This window comes from Brienomyrus brachyistius, chromosome 6 (assembly GCF_023856365.1).
Source record: "Brienomyrus brachyistius isolate T26 chromosome 6, BBRACH_0.4, whole genome shotgun sequence".
Lineage (NCBI taxonomy): Eukaryota > Metazoa > Chordata > Actinopteri > Osteoglossiformes > Mormyridae > Brienomyrus > Brienomyrus brachyistius.
The window spans coordinates 1,900,806-1,920,468 of NC_064538.1; the positions used below are offsets into that span (position 1 = coordinate 1,900,806).

The window sequence follows — 19,663 nt, forward strand, 5'->3', positions numbered from 1 at the left end:
AGTGGCCAGGACCTACAAAGGTCCAAGGAGGACCTCCTTGTCATACGAGGAACGGTTACTTGAGCTAAATCTGTTTAGTCTCAAGCAAAGGAGACTGAGAGGGGACATGATCCAGGTATATAAGATTCGAACAGGTTTGGATGCTGTTCAACCAAATAGTTACTTCAGCATTAGTTTAAATACACGAACTCGTGGCCATAGGTGGAAATTAGCGGGAGAACATTTCAAGCTGGATTTAAGGAAGCACTTCTTTACACAGCGTGTAGTCAGAGTATGGAATAGCCTTCCTGATAATGTAGTGCAAGCTGAATCCTTGGGTTCCTTTAAATCAGAGCTAGATAAGATTTTAACGACTCTGAGCTATTAGTTTAGTTCTCCCCAAGCGAGCTTGATGGGCCGAATGGCCTCCTCTCGTTTGTATAGTTCTAATGTTCTTATGTTCTAAAAGTTCCTGGTCGAGACAGCCCAGCAACTGAGAACCAAAAACGAAGTTCCTGAACTTAGGCAGGAAGCCGGCTTCGGGTGCGAATGCAGGGTCAGGGCATTCATTCTGAGCCTCTGGAGTATTTCGGGGGGGTTAAGAGTCTTAATCAAGGGCCCAAAAGAAAGGTAACTGTTCTGCCAAGGTCCAGGCTCGAAGTACGGACCTTCTGATCATAGCCACAGAGGTGTATCCTGCTGAGGCAAAGGCCGCTAATCTGCCCACAACTTTAACACTGACATAACCATTTATGCATTCGCAAAACAAAAAAAAAGACACTGTAATTACTCACTGACCTTCTGCCGATGTCATCGGCCTCCCCCCCCACCCCGTGGTCTGCCACTCAACTACTGTAGAAGACTGTTTAACATTAAAAAGAAAGTTATAAAAATATGTCTTCACAGTAGTATCATCAACAGATCTAACAAGGCTTAAAAACCAAGCTATGTGACTTAACCTGTTGATATGGCTTGGATTTCAGCACCTCTTGAAGTCTACGTTCCCTTCCAAATAATAGCTGCCACCTCTGTTATGCCAGCTATCCGAGTAGCCTGGCAGCAAGAAACCTCATCCCCGCCTGCAATGCAGAAGTCTTCCGCGATCTGATTACGAAATGCACAGAGGCAACAATCCATTCCATCTCGCTGCTGTTCCTTTCATGAGTCTGTGTGTGAGATTTTCGGAGCCCATCGGGAAGATAAACAGAATGAGGGCGTCCTGTATATGGCAAAAACAGAGAGCCGGAGAAGAGCTGAATAATCACTACAGTATGAAATCCATCCATCTTTAGCCTCTTATCCTGATCAAGGTTGTGGGGACAATAACAAATCAAAAATATTCCAAAATGGTATAAAGGGACGACTGTTTGGAAATTTGGCTAAAAGCAGCAGTAAAATCTAGTATACCTTTCGATTCATAAATCTTATATATCTATATATTTTTTAAATTAAATTAAAATTAGATCTAAAGTGCTAAATTCCCAGCTATTACAGGTTACTTTAAGGACCTGCAGAGTGAATAGCCTAAAGCAGTGTTTCCCAATCCGGCCCTCAGGGACCCACGTTTTGCTCCCTCCCAGCTACCTACTGGGGAGCTGGAAGGGAGCAAAAATGTCGGCTGTCTGACAGGGTGCTAAGAGTGCATAAAAACACGGACCGACTTTGGGTCCCCGAGGACTAGATTGGGAGACACCGGTCTAAGGGTGAAGACAGTGAAGGAGAACACAATGGAAAAGCCATGTATCTGTCACAGAGCATTTCTGTTCTACGTAGTTTTAAATAACGTTATGTGTACTGAATTTCTGTTTGGGATGTGACTGATTCAGGGTACAGGAACACCCAGGCGTGCATGTTGAACTAGGGTAGCCCGTGGATTTTCCCCAGGTGCGGCAAAACTCCCGTTTCCTTTGACTGACGCCGTCACAGGCGTCATGCAAACACTGGTGCAGCAGGAATCCACTTTAAAATCCCCTCATTATTAATGCGAAAATAACCTCTGCTGGCTTCAGTGGGAATCAAAGGATGATCGATGGCCACTTGGGCTATATTTAAGAGGCTCAACGCCGAACAAAAACCAACAGACATTCATTATACCGAACTGAAATTAAACAGTAAAAAGTCTACGCGTTTATGTGGAGGCCGGCGCTACAGGAATTCATACTTCTTCCCCAGAATGTGAAATAACAGCTTAAAGAAGCAATAAACCTTCAGAGTCAGAAGAAAAAAATCAAGCAGAAAAAAAAAGAAGGAAAATGTATTCTTTTCACGTTGTACACAAGACATCCGGTAATTACAGTTATTGTTGGTCGCCAAGACATGATCATCGAGCCTGTCGATATAATCTGCAGGAGGAACGCCACAGTGTTGAAAAGCCACTAAAACTTTCTGGCGAACCGAGCTCGGCTTTTATCGGGCGTCTCTATAGATCCCCTACGGCAACACGGCCTCCCGCTTGAGTACGTCCTTAGGCAGTGCAATTAGCAAGCGTCTCTGCTGAGTGCTGGCTTGTACCCAGCTATAGGACAGGGTGAGGAAACAGCCTCCCCTCCCAGCTGAACTGGGTGCACATATTAAAGGCGAGATGAGGCGGAGGGGTGGAGCCGAGACCTGTCACCTTCCACCTCTCCCATCACAGCGAAACGCAAATGAAAAGCTGCGATTCCAGCCTTCTAACGTCGTACAGCTACTGCAGGGTTCAGCCGCACCAACAGCACTGCTATCATCTGTGTTTGCAAGAGATGTTTTTAGTCTGAAGTCAGCTGAAGAGTATAAAAACGCACCTGTATCACACCTCAGTTTCCCCTTTCCGTGCCCTAAATTGGAGATAATCTCACCCTAAGAGTCAGGTGAAAATCTCTTCTCTCTTTGGGGAGACCCCAAATGAAGCAATCCTCCAGTTACATGTCACGCAAGCATGTCTGTACTGCAGCGAGCAACATCTCTGAACACTAGACACTGCCAAATTATTATTATTCACGTTAATTTTACTATTCTTTTTTTGCATTTCACATTAAATTGTGTTCTGGCCAATACAATAGATCACATTTGTTCTCCAGTTACCAGTCACCCATTGCTACTTGCAAAACTTCTACCTACAGTATAAACATCATTCTGAGATACCTCATATATTATGGTTCTTCAAAGTGTGAGTTGTTTCTAACTAGCTTTTTTTGTTTAGCCGAAGTATCCGTGTATTTTTCAGTTATCATGTTCACCTTGGAATGACCTATCAGCATTTTCCCCAGCACCCCCACTAAACATCATACTATGGCAACATGCTAAATTATGTTAATTTTCGGGATGCCGTCAGCTGTGTTTTGCTGTAGAAGGGGAAAAACAAACACTGTTGTTGCAAACATGTTTCCATCGACTTTCAGTGGTTAAATTCAGTGCAAGATACGAGGAAGGCTGCAGCTTGTTTAATATTTTTCCATCCATCCATTTTCAGCAACTGGTTATCCAGTTATAGCTCTGGCAATCTGGAGTCCACCCCAGGAAGGGCACTGGGTGAGGTACACCCTGGGCACATCAGGCCACAGGGCACCTTACAATTTTACACTAAATATTTAACTGAAGCAACTTTGGAAGGACCAACAACGTAACAGTTACAATTCCAGACACTTAACTATGTTGTGATTTAATACATGTCAACAGCTTTACCCACTGTTGGGCTGATGTTCCTGGCCACTTGGGAAATACCACTCAAATGACACTGGGGCAGCATGCAGGGCTTCACCCCCCAAATTTCCATCTGGGGTGTCAAAGTCACAACACAGCTTATGCAGGGAATATTAAAGGTTCTAGGAAAATCAGGCCTGGGTGAATTCTCAGCCTAGCTGCCCACAGCTGTGACACAAGTTATCCGGCTCCCAATATTTCAGACACCCAGAAATGCCCCCTCAGACACCCAGAAATGCCCCCTCAGAAGGCCTAACTACCAGTTTACAGGTCTTCCTTATGTTAAATGCAAAGATGTGGTGGAAAACAATGTCATACAATTCCGAATGCACCAGTTTTCCCTTTTCTAACATGGAAAAACTCCAATAAATAAAAATAGATGTGGAAGCCTGGCTTTGATTGGCCGGGGGCTCCACCATCCAGAGCTGTAGTGCCAGTCCTGTTTGTAGTTCTTCAGCACGGTGCTGCCAAAGATTCCTGGAGCCTTTAAGTACAGCAGTTTGTGTCTTAACCTGCATACTAAAAGTGTAGATTCAGCCAGTGCAAAAAAATAAAATAAAACGATTCTTTGTATTTCAAAGCATGTTTTGAGTCAGCTTTGACTTCCTCTGCTGCATATGGAGGTAAAGGCCATATTTATGTCGTTCTTGAGGAAATTTATGCTCCTTTAGCAGCAGCAAAGGGACGATACATCTCCTTCTCCCACCTGCTTTCCTCCTGCAGCCTTCAGTATAAAAAAGCCCCAGTCTGCAGTGGTAGGATATTACTTATCACCATCATGCTCGTAAACAAGCCGTGAGGGTCACAGAGTCGGGCTGAAGCTTCTTTTGTGAGGGTGGAAGCCAGTCCCCTGGAAATCAGCCTGATCTTGGGGCAGCTGAAACAGCGGCACCCGACTCCCACCCCGGCGGTCAGAGTGTGCCGCGTCACGTGATCCCCCTGCCATGGACAGCTTTACGCGGATCTCACGTGACCAGGCAATCAGAGTCACCTACACCGCGGCACAAACAGATTGGCCAATTATCACCCCCTAACCCTTTCAATCCGCAAGACTGGAAATGCAAATCAGGCTCCAAATGCTCATTGCTTCAAGCCAGCTGGATTTGACTGCCGAAGGTGAAATGTGAAACATCTTCATTGACCGCCAACGGTTCGCACGTGTGCACAATACTGCTGAACCAAGGCCGAGCCGATACGAGCCAGAGGTGAACGACAAGACAGACATGCAGTCACATAGCAGGTCACTTCCTGGGAACAATAAATTAAGAAAGGTTTGCCGTATGTAGCCAGCCTCATAAACTCATGTAATAGGAAACCAGTTAGATAACCAGTCTGACCTCTAAACTCCAGTCAAAGCCAGCACCCCCCCCCACTGGAAGGCGAGAAAGAGGAAGTCAAACATTTTTACCTCACAGTCCAGATGCCCAAAAGCCCCCATCTAAGGATAGTTCTCATAATTTGAAAAACAATGGCAAATTACATATTACATTTCTCTATGAATAATACTACTTTTGCCACTGGTTATTTAACATTCCTAACCTTTTTTGTGGTTAAATTTACATTTCACAGTATAACCTCACTCCATGTGCAACATGTCACCTTTATGTTGTTAAAAATGGCTACCCCTTGGGTCACTCAAAGAAGGAATTAATTATATCATTCTTTGGGAAGATTTTGAGAAGACTTATCCAAGTCTAAGAAAAAAATAACTATTTGTTACAGTCCACTTGGCCAAACAAAGACACGATTAAATTACATTAGTGAGTAATTTTCACGCCTATATATGCCTCCCTGTACCACTAGATTTGTGAAATTCCCAGTACGGTCCTCGAACAAGTAAGTTCAACCATGTAACACTTTCCGACTATATCGATGACCATTATTAAAACTGGTCACGTCTAACATTTCACACTGACGCCTGCCCACAGATTATATAAAATATAAAAACTTTAGAGCACATCATTTACACTGACAATTCAATTACATTATAAAATTAATCAGTAGCCCACGAGACAGTGCTACCGAAGCATCTACTCTTGCTTACGTCCTACACATACAGTATATTTATACAATTAAGTTTCCCTTATCTGTAAATCGCACCAGATTAACAAATAAATGTATACAACTGAAATCATAGTAAACCTGTTCATAATAAAGCACAGAGCCATTTATTATTATAATTAACAAATAAAAACAGCTCGCGTTCATGGAAATAAATCTCGGGATGCCGCCATTGAAACTAAGGGATAGATTAATGATGACAGGTGACTTAATGTTATTATTTTTTTTCTCATTCTCGTTTATGGGCCACAGAGGCGCTCGGTGAACCGCACAGGCCCCGCCGCTCCTCAGCCCTGCGCTGCGGGGCAGCCATGTTTGCACTCCGGGCATTCCAGCAGTTCTGCGGCCTAGTCCGCGCCGACAGCAGCGCTCCGCTCCCGGGTGGGTGGATGAGGGATTAAGGCCCGGGGTGGAGGCGGGCGCGCGGCGTGCGGCTCGCGATGCAACGTAACGTTACGAGGGTGAAGGCGACACGGACACCGCGCGGGTGGCGCGCGGCTCACGCGGGTGGGGAGCGCGCGCGGGGCGAAGCTACACCCGCCGCCGCAACGCTGGGGCTTTAAAATCAGAAAGGATTAGTCGCGTTCACCTAGTCACCACTCCCACAGCCGGGCAACAAGCGAGCAAAACACGCGAACAAGGCGAAAGATTTCGGCTAACAGGCGTGTAGTCAAAAATAAAACCGCCACCCACGCCTGCTCATCATCCACCATGCAAATAAAGCAGTGATACGGACGCATATTTCTTAATCGGGCTATAAAATGCATTTCTGACACGGCATACATGTGTACCGACGTTTCCAGGGAAGGAGTGTTAGTGTCCAAGCAATTGTGTCATTTGCAAAATGTTTTATTCGCCCGAGAATATGTATGCCTTTCCACGTTAACTTTATTCACATTTGCAATTGCTTTAAAATACTTGGTTACAAATCACGGGTAATAACCCTGTATTCTAATAGCTATACGCTCTCTTCTGCAAGCCAACATTTCCGCTGGAGTTTTAATTTGTCAGTTTATTAGTCGAGGATTATAGCGACAATACTATTACGTAAAATATGTATTTGTCGTGATTCGGTTTTCAAACTTGAGTGCCCGAGCGAACAAGTGGCAAGGCTGCTACCAGGACACACAACATACAAACATCAATACAAGAACGTGGAAATACGTAAAATCACCACGTACAGCAAAACTATTCGTGTCATATTTCGCATTAATACTGAAAAACAGCAATCAGTTGCTTTGTTGCATACGACAATCATGTAATCTGTCACAGGCTTATAGAGAAATCGCGAATGCACAGACAGGTGCCAATCAGGCTTTTTACACAATTAGTTTCGGCTAATTAAAGCAGGACGACGTGACCTCAACGCAGTCCTTGTTCAAAATGCCACGGGGCTTATTTAGTAATCATCGCAAATGAAAGGAAAATATTGTTAGCGCCGACGATCGAGAGGCTGCATGCAGTACAAGCACCGAACAAAAAAAAAAAAACAGGAGAAACAATCCAGTTCGGGGACTTACCCGAAATCCTGATCCATAGATTTAAAGAAAAATTTATAGCTGTTGACCGGGCGATTGTTGAGGACATTTTTGAAATCCGCTAAAGTCACTTTCTCCGGAGGAACTGTCAGTTTCACTAAATAAGGAGTCTCCTCCTCGTCGATATGATAAATTATTTTAGTCTCCGCCATGAGATTGTGGCTAGGACAATCATTGAAATAGGAAAAGGAAAAAGGGCTGTGGCGATTCAATACAAATTTTAGCTAGTTTACCAACTAGTCCAATATAAATTACAACGGCAGCGATATATAGCGTTAATAAATAAACATTACGATGTATTTCACGCCAAAAATGTCCTTGTCTTTGACGGCATAGGCAGAAAAGCAGACATAATCGAGACCTGGGTGTCTTATGCGGCTCCAATGTGTCTCAGTACGGTAGCACAGTGTAGTAAAACAGGAAGGGACGATTCACATCCTTACAAGACCGATCTTGGAATATTATTCGTTTTCCAGTTATTTTCCTACCCAACACTGCCATCTAGTGGTCAGGATAGACTTATACCCGTAGCAATTCAACATTTCATTAATGTGATATTAGATATTTTTGCAGTCCCAATAACTAGAAAAAACACGCCACTATTCCCCCCCCCCTAAACCTTTGAACGTCTATAATCAGTTGGAATGCATTTTCGTATATTTCTGTATAATTGTTAAAATGTAAAATTCAATTGCGTGATCCTGACAGCAGAGGGCAGTCTGTTAATGCAAATAATTTTTTTTATTATTAAATTATTACCCCAGAATGAAGCAGAATCATTGCCGACGGCGTTTCATAGATTTTACTGTTAATTTGTGGAAATGTTTATAAAATTGAGTATTCAAGCATCAAGTTCCTTATCCCTATATGTGTAAAATAAACGTTACCAATCATTAATTGTATTTGATTTATATAGCCTGTATTCCAAAAAAATATGATTATATATTTATATATTTTTATTTTTGTTGTTGAAAGGGGAAAAAGTGATTTCTGCAACTTAGCCTCCTCCCTGGTGCCATTAAGTGGATGCTGGACGTCTGGCCGGTGACGCTCTCCTTCGCTTCCTGTCAGCTCAGCTCTGGTTCAGACTGAAATATTTTTTCCTTTCTTTCGGCATATTCTATTGGCACGGTCACATATTGGACGGTTCAGTTCGAACCATGCAGTCTTAGCCTGTCTGTATTAAAACAGAGCACACAGAACCGAAAAACCCTGTTCTTTGTTTCCTCTCTCCCTCTCCTAGTCCGCCTCCAGCCGACATTTCGCTCGCACATTCTGCCACCGCTCCGCCAGACTTGGCAGCTTTACACCCTACTTATAACATTAAAGAAATATGCGTCTGGTATTGTGATTTGAAACACAACACCAAGAAGACAGGCATTCCGGAATCTCTAAGAAATGGGGCGTGTTTAAGTGAGATTAAAATGGTTTTATTGTCCGTTTTAGATGGACATAACATTTTCATTACCAACATTACATCTCGCTTCAGGCTTATAACGTATGTTAAATTAATTCCATGGTAAATAAGGTGTAGAGCTTAGATTTTTTAAAAATAATTTAGCCATATTTGTTCAGTTTTCCAAATTCAGGCTACATACGTTATACAGCTCACATTCACACTCGAACCTACAAAAACCAGACAAACCCAGCGGACTAAACATCAAGCCGTGCAGCTGTCTGTATTTTGCAGTTCGCACCCTGAAAAATGTCCACACACAATAATATTCATTCAGAACTCTACAGTTATTGGTTTTATATCGGTTGCGAAGTTGCTGCTTTGTGTTAAAGCGAGACTATACGAGGCTGATAACGATTTGCAAAACCAGATAACATTTCTTCTGGAATTTACGTTGGGTGCATAGATGATCCAAATACCCGCAATAATTGCATATTTAAGTACAAATAAATAATTATCAGCGATACTTGAAGATACTAAGATTGGATTCGCAGCGTAATCTGCATGTTGTGAAGACGTGGCGACACCATCCTGATTTAATAACCTTTGTCTTATCTGTTTCTGAACTTTTATTGATTAACCGTGTTCTAATTTGCTAATTTGAGTTTATGTATGTTGTTCCCCTGCTGAAAAAAAATCCAACCTGAACAACTTAAGATGTTTAAGATGATTGACCAATTTCTGATAGTTGACCAGCTTAAGGTATGTTTTTGCGTGATGGTTTGATAGTTTAGCTGGTCATACCAGCCTACTACGGTCATTCTAGCTGGTTCCGCTGGCCACACCAGCATGACCAACAGGTGACCGGCCCAGCTAAACCATCAAGGAGCTGCAATCACTGGGATATGACCATCTAAGGCCGTCTTATACCAGCTAAAACCAGCTACCACCATAAAATGGATTATAGCTGTTTTTTTTTTTTTCAGAAGTGCCCAGTCTCTGCTTTTCTTTATTGCAGCAATTTCAAATGTACTGACTGCAAGATTAAGGTGTGGTAGTTTCTCTGTTTATTTAATTATAATGATTATTCCACAGAGTGATTACAAGCAAGTGCAGTACAATTCAATTGTCTTAAGTCCGAGAAGTTAAGCTGCATGCCTGCTACGGTCCACTTTAAACTACGCCGTCTCTGCCATTGGTGCAGCTCCATAGGGAAACAAGAAGTTAAAAAAAACTCATGCACACTTTTATAAAACAGCAATAGAATAATTTAAAGGCAGCGTGGGATTTAATACTGTACTACAGTGTTAAGTCTCAGACACGAATATTAAGCAAATATATTTATTTAATTTACATACATTTGGCCAGTAAAAAAGTCAGTGAAAAGCTCCAAGCCAGCATGTTATATGCATAAACTGGCCTCTATTACTCTAAATTTGTGCATAGATTCCTCAAGAGTATCCTAGAAAGACCTAAAGCGTACATTACCAAACAACCAACATATTTAACTACGTAGCGACGGTAAAACTATTGAGTCAAAAGAAAAGCAGTTCGGAATAGACCTGTCTGTGAAATAGTGACAGGAAACAGCTGGTCCAATGGCCTTAAACACTGGAAGCAGCAGATTGACACGGGTCCTGTGTTCCCAGTGCCTCATCCAGCTCTGTCTTCTCACTGGTGTCAATTTATTTACTTATTTTTTGAAAAACAGCTCAGTCTGCATCTATCCTGGGCCCGCCAGCAATAGAGTGATGCATGTTAATTCCACATCCTTCGTTCCATCTCTGTGGAGCAGAAGGACAGAAAAAGAGGGAAACGTTTATTTTTCTAACACTGATATATCCCCCCCACCCCCAAAACCTCCTGCATGATGCTGCCTTTTGTTACCTGTGTCCAAGTCGATAACTTTTGGAGAAGGGAGCTTCGACACGTCCACCCTTTCCTTCCAGATGTTGTTTTTGTAGTCTAGGACAGGGAGGAAATAGATAGTTGTGTTCTCCCCTGAATGACCACAGCCACAGTGAAAACATAAACAATGTTCTTTCTCCTGCGGTGATTGTATCCAAGTTAAATCACGTTTGTCCTAAGTGACTTATAGTTCCTCTTCTGCAGATTTTTATCAATGGAACAATTCCAGTTAAGAACCTTAAGAACGTCACCTGGCAACATTAGTCCCTCCGTCGCAGCTGCCTACCTGGCCTGTCGTGTGCCTGGTTACACATCTTCAACTCCACGCTGTCCATCCCTGCATCACCAGTGGTTGTGTTGCCCCTGCGTGACCGAGCAGAAGATAACGTCTGAAACGCACTGATTTCATAACACCACACAGATAATCTGACTGTGAATCATGCCCATTAATAATGTTATGTTGCGGCTGTCATGTGATGATGCAGAGGACTTTTATACGGTCTTGTGCTGCATAAATGGACACATCCTCACCGTTCAGTCCTGCGTAGGTGATAATCCAACCCTGAAACAAGAAAGACACTTAACATTATAGGTGGGGAAATACAAGTCAAATTTGAGGTCATATGACTATAAGGTAAAAAAAAACAACAGAGGTCACATGATACTGGAATGGCAGGACTTTCTGTACCTCGCTTTCTGAACTGGCAGGTCAGCAAAACGATGAAGATCACGACGATGACGATGACGATGAGGAGGATGGTCAGGATGTAGAGGTAACTTCCGTGCTTGGATATGATGACATTCACCACGGGCGCATCTACACCACTGGTGCCTGTTTGAAACAAAGATAACTTTGGGATTCTCTCCTAATTATTCAGAAGGGCTGCACCCTAAATCAACCTGTTAGAACTTTACGGTGCAAAACTATAATGTGACAGATCTCGCAAATGACTGAGCGATTCATGAAATCTAGCAGAGAAACGTCAAAACAACTATGGGAGGTTTATAAGCGCCACAATGCTGCTCAAGATGCATGAACGTGTCACGTCTCTGGACGATAACGCTGGACCGTTACAGAAAGAGCGAGGGGGCAGCTGCATGGAAAAACATCAGCCGCTGTGTTCTGCTGACTCCCAGAAGCTCTGCTCTTTATGGTTTCCTGTATTTTGGGTTAACGTCCAAACCCAAGCAAGAGTCGGGGGGGGGGGGGGGGGGGGGGGAGTGTTTTTAAGCTGAATCGACTTTGTCATGTATCATTTTTTCTTTATTGCCAAATAAGCAAAGAGGGAAAAAAGAAAAGTGAGAGGCGAGACCAGTGCAGAGATGAAAAGGGGACGGATAAATGCAATACGATTTGCACTGACTCCATGCAGGACTGACTGGTGCAGTTGGTGGGTTCACTGCATGAAACACTGCATTGGGCTGCATTTGCTTTAGCGTGTCAGCCCTTGAAAAGGTCAAGTCCCCTGGCTACACTCATTATGAATGATTGAATTAAATAGTTCAATGATAGCAGGAATCCGAAATTATTCCTTTGGATTGTGTCTCATTATGAGAAAGTAAGATAGGCTTAAGAAAAATACCATATTACATTTATTACAAACTGATAGATTATCATTGCATTAATTATTTTTGCATCAGTCATTGATTATTTTATTAAGCATTACAGTCCGTGTAGCTAATTCTTTCCCTTCATTCACCCCAGACTCCATGTTGCATAGTCACAGAAAATGGATGGAGGACAAATTGTTGGCTTTTCGGTTTTTTAAATGACCTTTTAAAGACTTTCAATCGACATTCAGTGTTGAGCATTCTGTGGTATTCAGGGGAAAATGTGTCCTTGCTGCATGCAGGCAGTCATGCTTCTAAATTAAGCTGTTTATTGTATTTTTGAACCCAAGTGTCATGACACTGTGAGGCTGTGTAGTTTGGCATTATATCAAAAAACAAAAATCCTGACCATTCTCAGAGATAAAGAGCTAGCGACTCATATAAAGTACCAGAAGTTAGGGAACTGGCAGTAAAAGACATGAAGACTTCAAGAAATAAGCCTTTAAATCACATATTTGTTTCAGTGTGACAAAAAAAAAGGATAAATGTTCCTGTTTACCACAATACCACATTGTACTACATGAGACTTCACTACTGGTGAAAAAGTGAGTCTTCGAGTTTGAACTTGGAGAGGGGGAAAATCCAGTACACCTCCCCCCCCCATGAGTAATCTGTTTTTATGCCCCCCCCTAAGCTGGCCAGTCCTTTACAGGGAAGGGGGGGGCTACAGCTGTCCAGATGCTCTACAGATGTAGATGTGGCTTCCTTATTTTGGGGTGGAGGTCTGGCCTGAGCATTTCCCCGAAATGGCCAACGTGGAAGGTGTTTATTACAGCCACTCGGCCCGTTCCCTTTCCAGCAGGAATCTGACTGCATGTGAATGTGAAAATGAGGAGAGATCGGGCTGCCGCGCTGTTTATCACTGATTCGCTGGCGTCTCTGCGCCCCCCCATCCTCCCAGCTTTTGTGGGCTGTGTGCATAAACTCAGCCATTGCTCAACTGAAGAAAAATGAAAAACTTCTCCAGGAATAAGGCCACTTCCTGACTTCACCGAAAAGCGTCTCTCCAGTAAAAACACTCACCCACCCCATCTCTGGCCTCCATATTTCTTCTTCCTTAAACAATCTTCTCCCCTTTTCTAAAACGAGTCTGTGCCTTTTCCCTGTGTGAACTCAGACACCAGCTGGTAATATCTGTGCAGGAGACCCTCTCCAGAAGGGAGCAAGCTGGACAGAGCAGAGCCCCCGAATCAGGGGGTGTGGTTTAAGATCACCGGTAAAGCCATTTGAAACTAGGTCAGACGACAAAAACAGATCAAACTCCGAATGTCAGTCTCCCCGCTATACATGTGGATTCACTGTCAGAACTGAAAACAGGGGACTGAGTTTGGCAGGGAGATAAGTCAGCGTTAGACAGGGAGCCACTAGGAAAAAACTAGACTATGTTCAGCCACTGTCTCCTTACAGATGTTTCTCAGACGTCTGGGAGAAATAAAATGGCCGCCCTAATAAGGAATCTGCAGAGGTTGTACCAAAATAAAAAACCACCACAGGAAAAACGCATCAGGAAAAAAGTACCGCAGAAAGTACCAAGCCAAGGATCAAGGGGAAGCACAAAGAGATGCAGAGAGCTCAGTTAATGCATCACTGTGCAAAACTCTGTTTTTTTTTTGTGGCAGCAATATAGCTATAGCAACACTTTCAGGTCTTAAAGTAAACACTAACATGTGCGTCCTGTTTAATAGCCCCTAGGCTGAACCCCTGAGCAGAAAAGATGAGAAATGTCTTACTTGGGCTTTTATCTGGGACGTCTTCAGGCTGGAGGGAGGGTCCCAATTTGACGTAGTAGCTGATGCTCTTGCGCAGGCCGCAGTACTGGTGGTTCATGTGGCAGATATAGACGGCCTCGTCGGGAGGCTGCAGCTCTGAGATGGTGAGGGAAAAGTCACCCAGGGCGAAGGCCTCGGGGGGGACCGACATCCTGTGAGGCTGGAACAGCGAGCCATGCTGCCACAGCGGCTCGCCGGCGGAGTACAGGTCGACGAGCCGCTCGGCGCTGCTGGGAAGGGCCCAAGGGGCCCGCAGGTCCCAGTGAACCACCTGCCGCTCGGATTCCCGCTGCCTCCTGGTCCACAGGGGGCGCCGGTTTACGCAGGGAAGGGTCACCGTGCTGTTCAGCAGCACCACGAACACGACCTTCTCGCCATCCCAGAAGCGGCGCTCCTTACGTGCTGAGAGGAGAAGAAGAAAATGGAGAGAGGAAGGGCGTTAAAACAGTTACAGGATAAACTCATGGATAAACAATCACAGGTTTATGACTGATTACTTTTTACGAGAGAGAGTACAGTTACAATAAACTAAATAGAGAGCATGCAATACTTAGAAAGGAGACATTATACTTAGAGAAGTTAGAGATATATAGCACTGTGTGAAAGTCTTAGGCAGCCAAAGAAAACAATGTTTCAATCTTCATGTTGTTATAAATTTATGATTTTGCGTCTGTCAAAGTGTGTCAGCTTAGCCACTTCAGAACCCCCCTTAAAGTCACCCCAGCATTTACAGCGACCATCCAATACACCCATGTATGTATTTTTGAGCACTAGCACCATCCATCCATCCATCCATCCATTTTCCAAACCGCTTATCCTACTGGGTCGCAGGGGGTCCGGAGCCTATCCCGGAAGCAATGGGCATTAGGCAGGGAACAACCCAGGATGGGGGGCCAGCCCATCGCAGGGCACACTCACACACCATTTACTCACGCATGCACTTCTATGGGCAATTTAGCAACTCCAATTAGCCTCAGCATGTTTTTGGACTCTGGGGGGAAACCGGAGTACCCGGAGGAAACCCCACGACGACATGGGGAGAACATGCAAACTCTACACACATGTAACCCAGGCGGAGACTCGAACCCGGGTCCCAGAGGTGTGAGGCAACAGTGCTAACCACTGCACCACCATGCCGCCCCCACCACTAGCACCATGTTTGTATAATCAATACTTCATTGGGTTATTTGCCTAATTAAGTTAATTAATTAATTGAGCTGGTGGTGCAGGGAATGTCCGACATGCCTATGAGGAGAGGTTAGGGAAGCAAAGTGACAAATGTTTTTCTATGTGTAAAGCATGTGAAGCACTGACAACGAGGGCCAGACACTCACCCGACTTGGTAACATTGAGCTGCATTTTGAGGGTCTCGTTGAGGTTGCAGTAGTGATGATGCAGGTGACATGTGTAAATGCCCCTGTCATTCATACTGACCCCTAAGCAGAGATAAACACAGCTGTCAGGTCATATTTCACCAACATCCAGCGGAGGAAGCACAACAACAGGGACAGCGCCTCACCTTTGATGACGAGGGAGAAGTTTCCATCAACAAATGCAGTTTTGGAGATATTGACGCGGCCCTTGTTTAGTTCGTTGTAGAGTCGCCGGTCGCCGCTGGGGAACATGTCCAGGATCCGCTCTACCTGGGGGTAGTCTGGGCCGCCACGGAACAGGTCCCAGTGCACCACACGCTGCTGGTCGCCCAGGCGATCACGCCCGGTCACCAGCCGCTTGCTTTGGCACCGAAGCTTGAGGCGTGACCCGATGGGGGCGGTCACATCGTGCCTCTCCGTGGGCACACTCTCCTGGCCAATCTGCCCCAGCACTGGCACGAGACAGACGGCCCCACGTTACCACACGCTTAGCATGTACCGTGGAAATACTCTTTCAGCTTCCAGAATCGCTACGTTTAATCAGCGGACATCAATGCTTGTTAAATACGAGCACACAGCCGAGAACTTAGAAATCAGTAAGGATTAGTAAAAACAGCAAAGAAGAAAACAGTAAATGTCTGCAGGTGACTATAATCGCAGAAGCGCTATTTTGTGAGCTCGATATGATTCATGATGACTTACCACAAGTGAGGAAGCCAGCAACAAACACTGAAGGAAAGAAAAGGAAAGTGCATCAGCACAGCCTGGCATGACACATACACATATCTGCTGACACGTCACAAAATGAAAACACCAAGGCATTCAGTCATTCTCTGACAAATTTTCTGCTAAATTCTGGGCAGAAATCCCACCTTCCAACTGAAGCACTCACAGTTTTAGTGAACCTAGTTTGATAGTTTTGGTTAATGAGTCCCCCCCCCCAGTTCTGTAGGTGCAAAATGATATAGGGGAAAATTTATTCTGGAAGCCCAAAGAGTAATGAAAGAAAATTCTCGCTACCCATGAACCCATCATTTGCAAACGTCCTGGACATCTGAGCAGACATTAAACGAACGGAGAAGATGAAAATGAAACCGCCACGTTTTAACTGCTCAGACTGGAAACACATCTGAAGCGCATCCAACACACACACAGAACCATCTCAATATCCACGAGTGCTGCAGGAGTCCAACCACACATGAAAGGAGAGAGTAAACTCATAAGCACATTAACACCGGTACCTGTGCGATACGAGCAGTACTGTGTTCTGCGGAAAGACACACTGTGAATCACTGAGCACTTGGTAAATATGCACTAATGCATGAGCTAATATGTTTACTGGGGTAACAGAGCCCTAACTCACTGTTTTATCTCACCCTGTGCTGTAGAATACTAACAGCACAATACTAACATCCAGTTCCGTCTTTTATATATACATCCGACGTGTGTCTGGTTGCAAATAATCGTTGGTTAAGAGACAAAAGATTATCTGCTGGGTGAGACATTAAAGATAGCAGGGCAGTTCCTGTCAGTACATTGTGAAGTTTGTCTTTTTGATGCAAAATAATCCTTTCCCCCAATATGCAAACTAAAGACTTTTGACTTAAGACCTCTATCCATTTTTACTTGAGTAGGAAATAGTTGGTGTGCCAGATACTGAATGGAGTCACATGGGAATGCTTATCTTTCTGTACCTGCTAAGTCATGCTAACAGCACATGCTTAGAACAGACATACGCTGCCAGAAAATGGGGTACAAGCCTGGTACAGTTTTGTTCCCCAAGGTAGGAACAACAATAATGCCCCCCCCCCCCATTGGTACAAAAAAGTTCCTCAATTTCTCTACCTTAAAAGGTACATTTACCTACAGCTAAGGGTACAATTGGCAGATCCTTGAGGGTACAGCCGCGGTGACACCTAATTGTACCCTCAAAGGTACAAATAGGTACATTTTTTTGCTGACGTTGTAAGTGCAGTGAGTGAACCATCTCTAAACTGACCTATCAGCACACAGGAGTTGAAGAACGTAAGTGAGCTCATCTCTCCATGAGAACTTATACTTTTAAATTCGGTCTGATCCCCACACTGGTATTTGACTCCTCTTCTTCCACGTGGCCTTTAAGTTTTTCTCATTCTCATTGGAATATGGTCATTTCAGGCTCTGCCCTGTGATTTTTCCGGACTCCTGTGACCTCCCACCTCCATGGCCCTGGGTTTGAGTGCCGTTTGCCTGTCCCTTCCATGTTTGTGCTGGTTTCCTCTGGTTTCCCACACGGCCTACAAACATGAGGTTTACATGTGGTAGCGTCTCGCCTCAGGGTTACTTGCCTGGTGCCTTTTACTTCAGAGGATGTGCTTCAGTCTTGCCTCAGATAATTAATTCTTAAAGACAGAGAGACTTTCCACCCCCCCTCCCATTTTAATGAGTTCTACCACTAAAACCCCCGTTTTGTGCTTCGCCACAGTCTAACTAAACACCAGCGCAGATCCAGTGGTTCAGCGCCTTCTCGGAAGGTGGCCGGTGAAACTTGCCGACCATGCACAACTTTAATCCTAAACACATTGTCGTAAAAAAAATCCAGGAGAAAACAATAATTCTAACATCCCTATAATGAGGGAGAAAGAAAGGAAACATGACCAGGCCAGAGGCTTTGAGTCACGTTATGACATTCTCATTACTCAGAGGACGCAATCGCCACCATTCGAGGCTACTTATTTTCAATTAGAAAACAAACTTGTCATGAAGGGCTTCGTAATTGGCGAGAGAGAGAGAGAGAGAGAGAGAGAGAGAGAGAGAGAGAGAGAGAGAGAGAGAGAGAGAGAGAGAGAGAGAGAGATCGGGACAAAGTGGAAACAACTGGTCATACTGTTGTGACCAAATATTATCTGTTCCAATGACTGTATATAAATCAAGACAGCACGGTTCAAAAAGAGTGCAATACTGCATTTCAATGTCCTGGCGATTAATTCGGGTTGTTTTTTCTATTTTGTTTTGGAAAACACAGATTTATGTGTTTCATGTGTAGCCTTTAGGAATACTACTCGTGTGGGTTCACAAACTTCCAAGCTCTATGTGTCCATTGCCATATCTGAGTACGATAATGACTGAATGTTTATATATAAGCAGATGCGCATTCATACAGACCCAAACCGTTTACATTTCTTCAATCAGTTCCTATTAAAAGAGACACAGCTATCAGAAACAGTAAACATCTTTTCCTCATCATAATTTTTGGGAAGTCTTGGGAAAATCTGCAGCATTTGTAGTTTCATTTTTTTAGCACAATTTACTGCAGAAGTGCACTGAAATTCAACCATAATTGCAAAAGTAAAACGATTAAGAACTTACCGTGACAAATCACTATTTTCAGTTTGGTTGTCTTCATACTGAGTATTTTTGTTGATTAAGAAAATCTTGGAAATCTTGAAGTTTAGTTGGGTATTTTGACGGTGTTTCTAACCGTGTATTAATTCTCTTTCATTAAAGGACGTTTGCAGCCGTCGATCCTCCAAAAAGAAGTGAAACTTTCAGTATAACTGGGAGCAAGATTCGATTTACGGTAATTTTTAGATACTTAATTTTTGTTTTCCTTCATCTTGTTGCAACTCGGTTACAATTATCTAAGAACATTTCTAAGCTGTACGTATTTCGGAATCCCCAAAATCTCAAAACATATAAACTATAAAACCAACGTAAACCAGTAGAAGAGGCAAAAGACAAAACTGTCTCAGATACGACGCTATAGACCCCGCTAAAAACTCAACGAAGTGGGCAATGTAGACGGGCTGAGGTGGCCCTTATAATCCTCCCTCCGTTCCTCTCCGTCTCTGCTTGTGTATGGTAATAATTTTCTGAAGAATGCATGACACTGCCTTATTGCACAAAGTCTTAACCCACAAGCGCATGCAGCTCACAGAAACCCCTCCTCTCGCCGACCTGGCCCGCTGTTTTTCTCAGGTTTTCTTAGAATTCTTCCCGATTCACCTTTATTTTAATAGGATGTGACCCTTTACGGTTTTCGAATAGACGTCCGGATTAGAAGCAATAACTCAGATCACAGAATACAGCACTTTTATTTTCCGCATCCTGAGGCAAAGATGCGCATCCCATGAAAAAAAAATCATGATCACAGGCACTGAAAAAAAAAAAATCACGATTATATCCTAACAATCACACCCGGGGTTTCTCCTTAACATAAAATAGCGAATAAAGCTTCAAATGCTACCGACCTCACTTTTTAACACGCGTAGAAAAGGGTTGCTATATATGAGTCTATTATGTGCTCTCTGTGGAGAGTTTTATCTTTGAATGCCGTTTATAGGTGCCATTATGAATACAGAACTAATTAAT

At 43.7% G+C, this 19,663-nt stretch overlaps 2 protein-coding genes across 3 annotated transcripts in view; both read right to left on the reverse strand.

Annotated features, from left to right (window-relative positions):
* LOC125744520 (segment polarity protein dishevelled homolog DVL-1-like) overlaps window positions 1-7,685 on the reverse strand; it is a 34,870-nt gene extending 27,185 nt beyond the window's left edge. The window contains exon 1 of one of the 2 annotated variants that reach the window (XM_049016422.1): window positions 7,239-7,685. In XM_049016422.1, coding sequence (XP_048872379.1) covers window positions 7,239-7,408 — 170 coding nt within the window. In that variant the 5' untranslated portion in view covers window positions 7,409-7,685. The remainder of the gene's footprint in view (window positions 1-7,238) is intronic. The other variant, XM_049016423.1, reaches the window with a different exon arrangement.
* A 2,017-nt stretch (window positions 7,686-9,702) lies between these two features.
* Window positions 9,703-19,223, reverse strand: mxra8b (matrix-remodelling associated 8b). Its single transcript, XM_049017356.1, has 10 exons — window positions 18,662-19,223; window positions 16,016-16,042; window positions 15,460-15,765; window positions 15,275-15,376; window positions 13,902-14,342; window positions 11,249-11,392; window positions 11,092-11,122; window positions 10,847-10,923; window positions 10,540-10,617; window positions 9,703-10,436 (listed from the first exon to the last, which is right to left on the reverse strand). The coding sequence occupies exons 1-10, from the start codon at window positions 18,696-18,698 to the stop codon at window positions 10,411-10,413; spliced, it is 1,269 nt and encodes a 422-aa protein (XP_048873313.1). The 5' UTR covers window positions 18,699-19,223; the 3' UTR covers window positions 9,703-10,410.
* Window positions 19,224-19,663: the final 440 nt, after the last annotated feature.

Bases quoted from the DNA above. Each gene is read 5' to 3' on its own strand.
- mxra8b (XM_049017356.1), bottom strand. From the start codon at position 18,698: ATGAAGACAACCAAACTGAAAATAGTGATTTGTCACG. The intron at 16,043-18,661 runs GTAAGTTCTTAA...TCTTTCCTTCAG, and splicing joins GAAAATAGTGATTTGTCACG to TGTTTGTTGCTGGCTTCCTC. The intron at 15,377-15,459 runs GTGAGGCGCTGT...ATCTCTGCTTAG, and splicing joins CTTCTCCCTCGTCATCAAAG to GGGTCAGTATGAATGACAGG.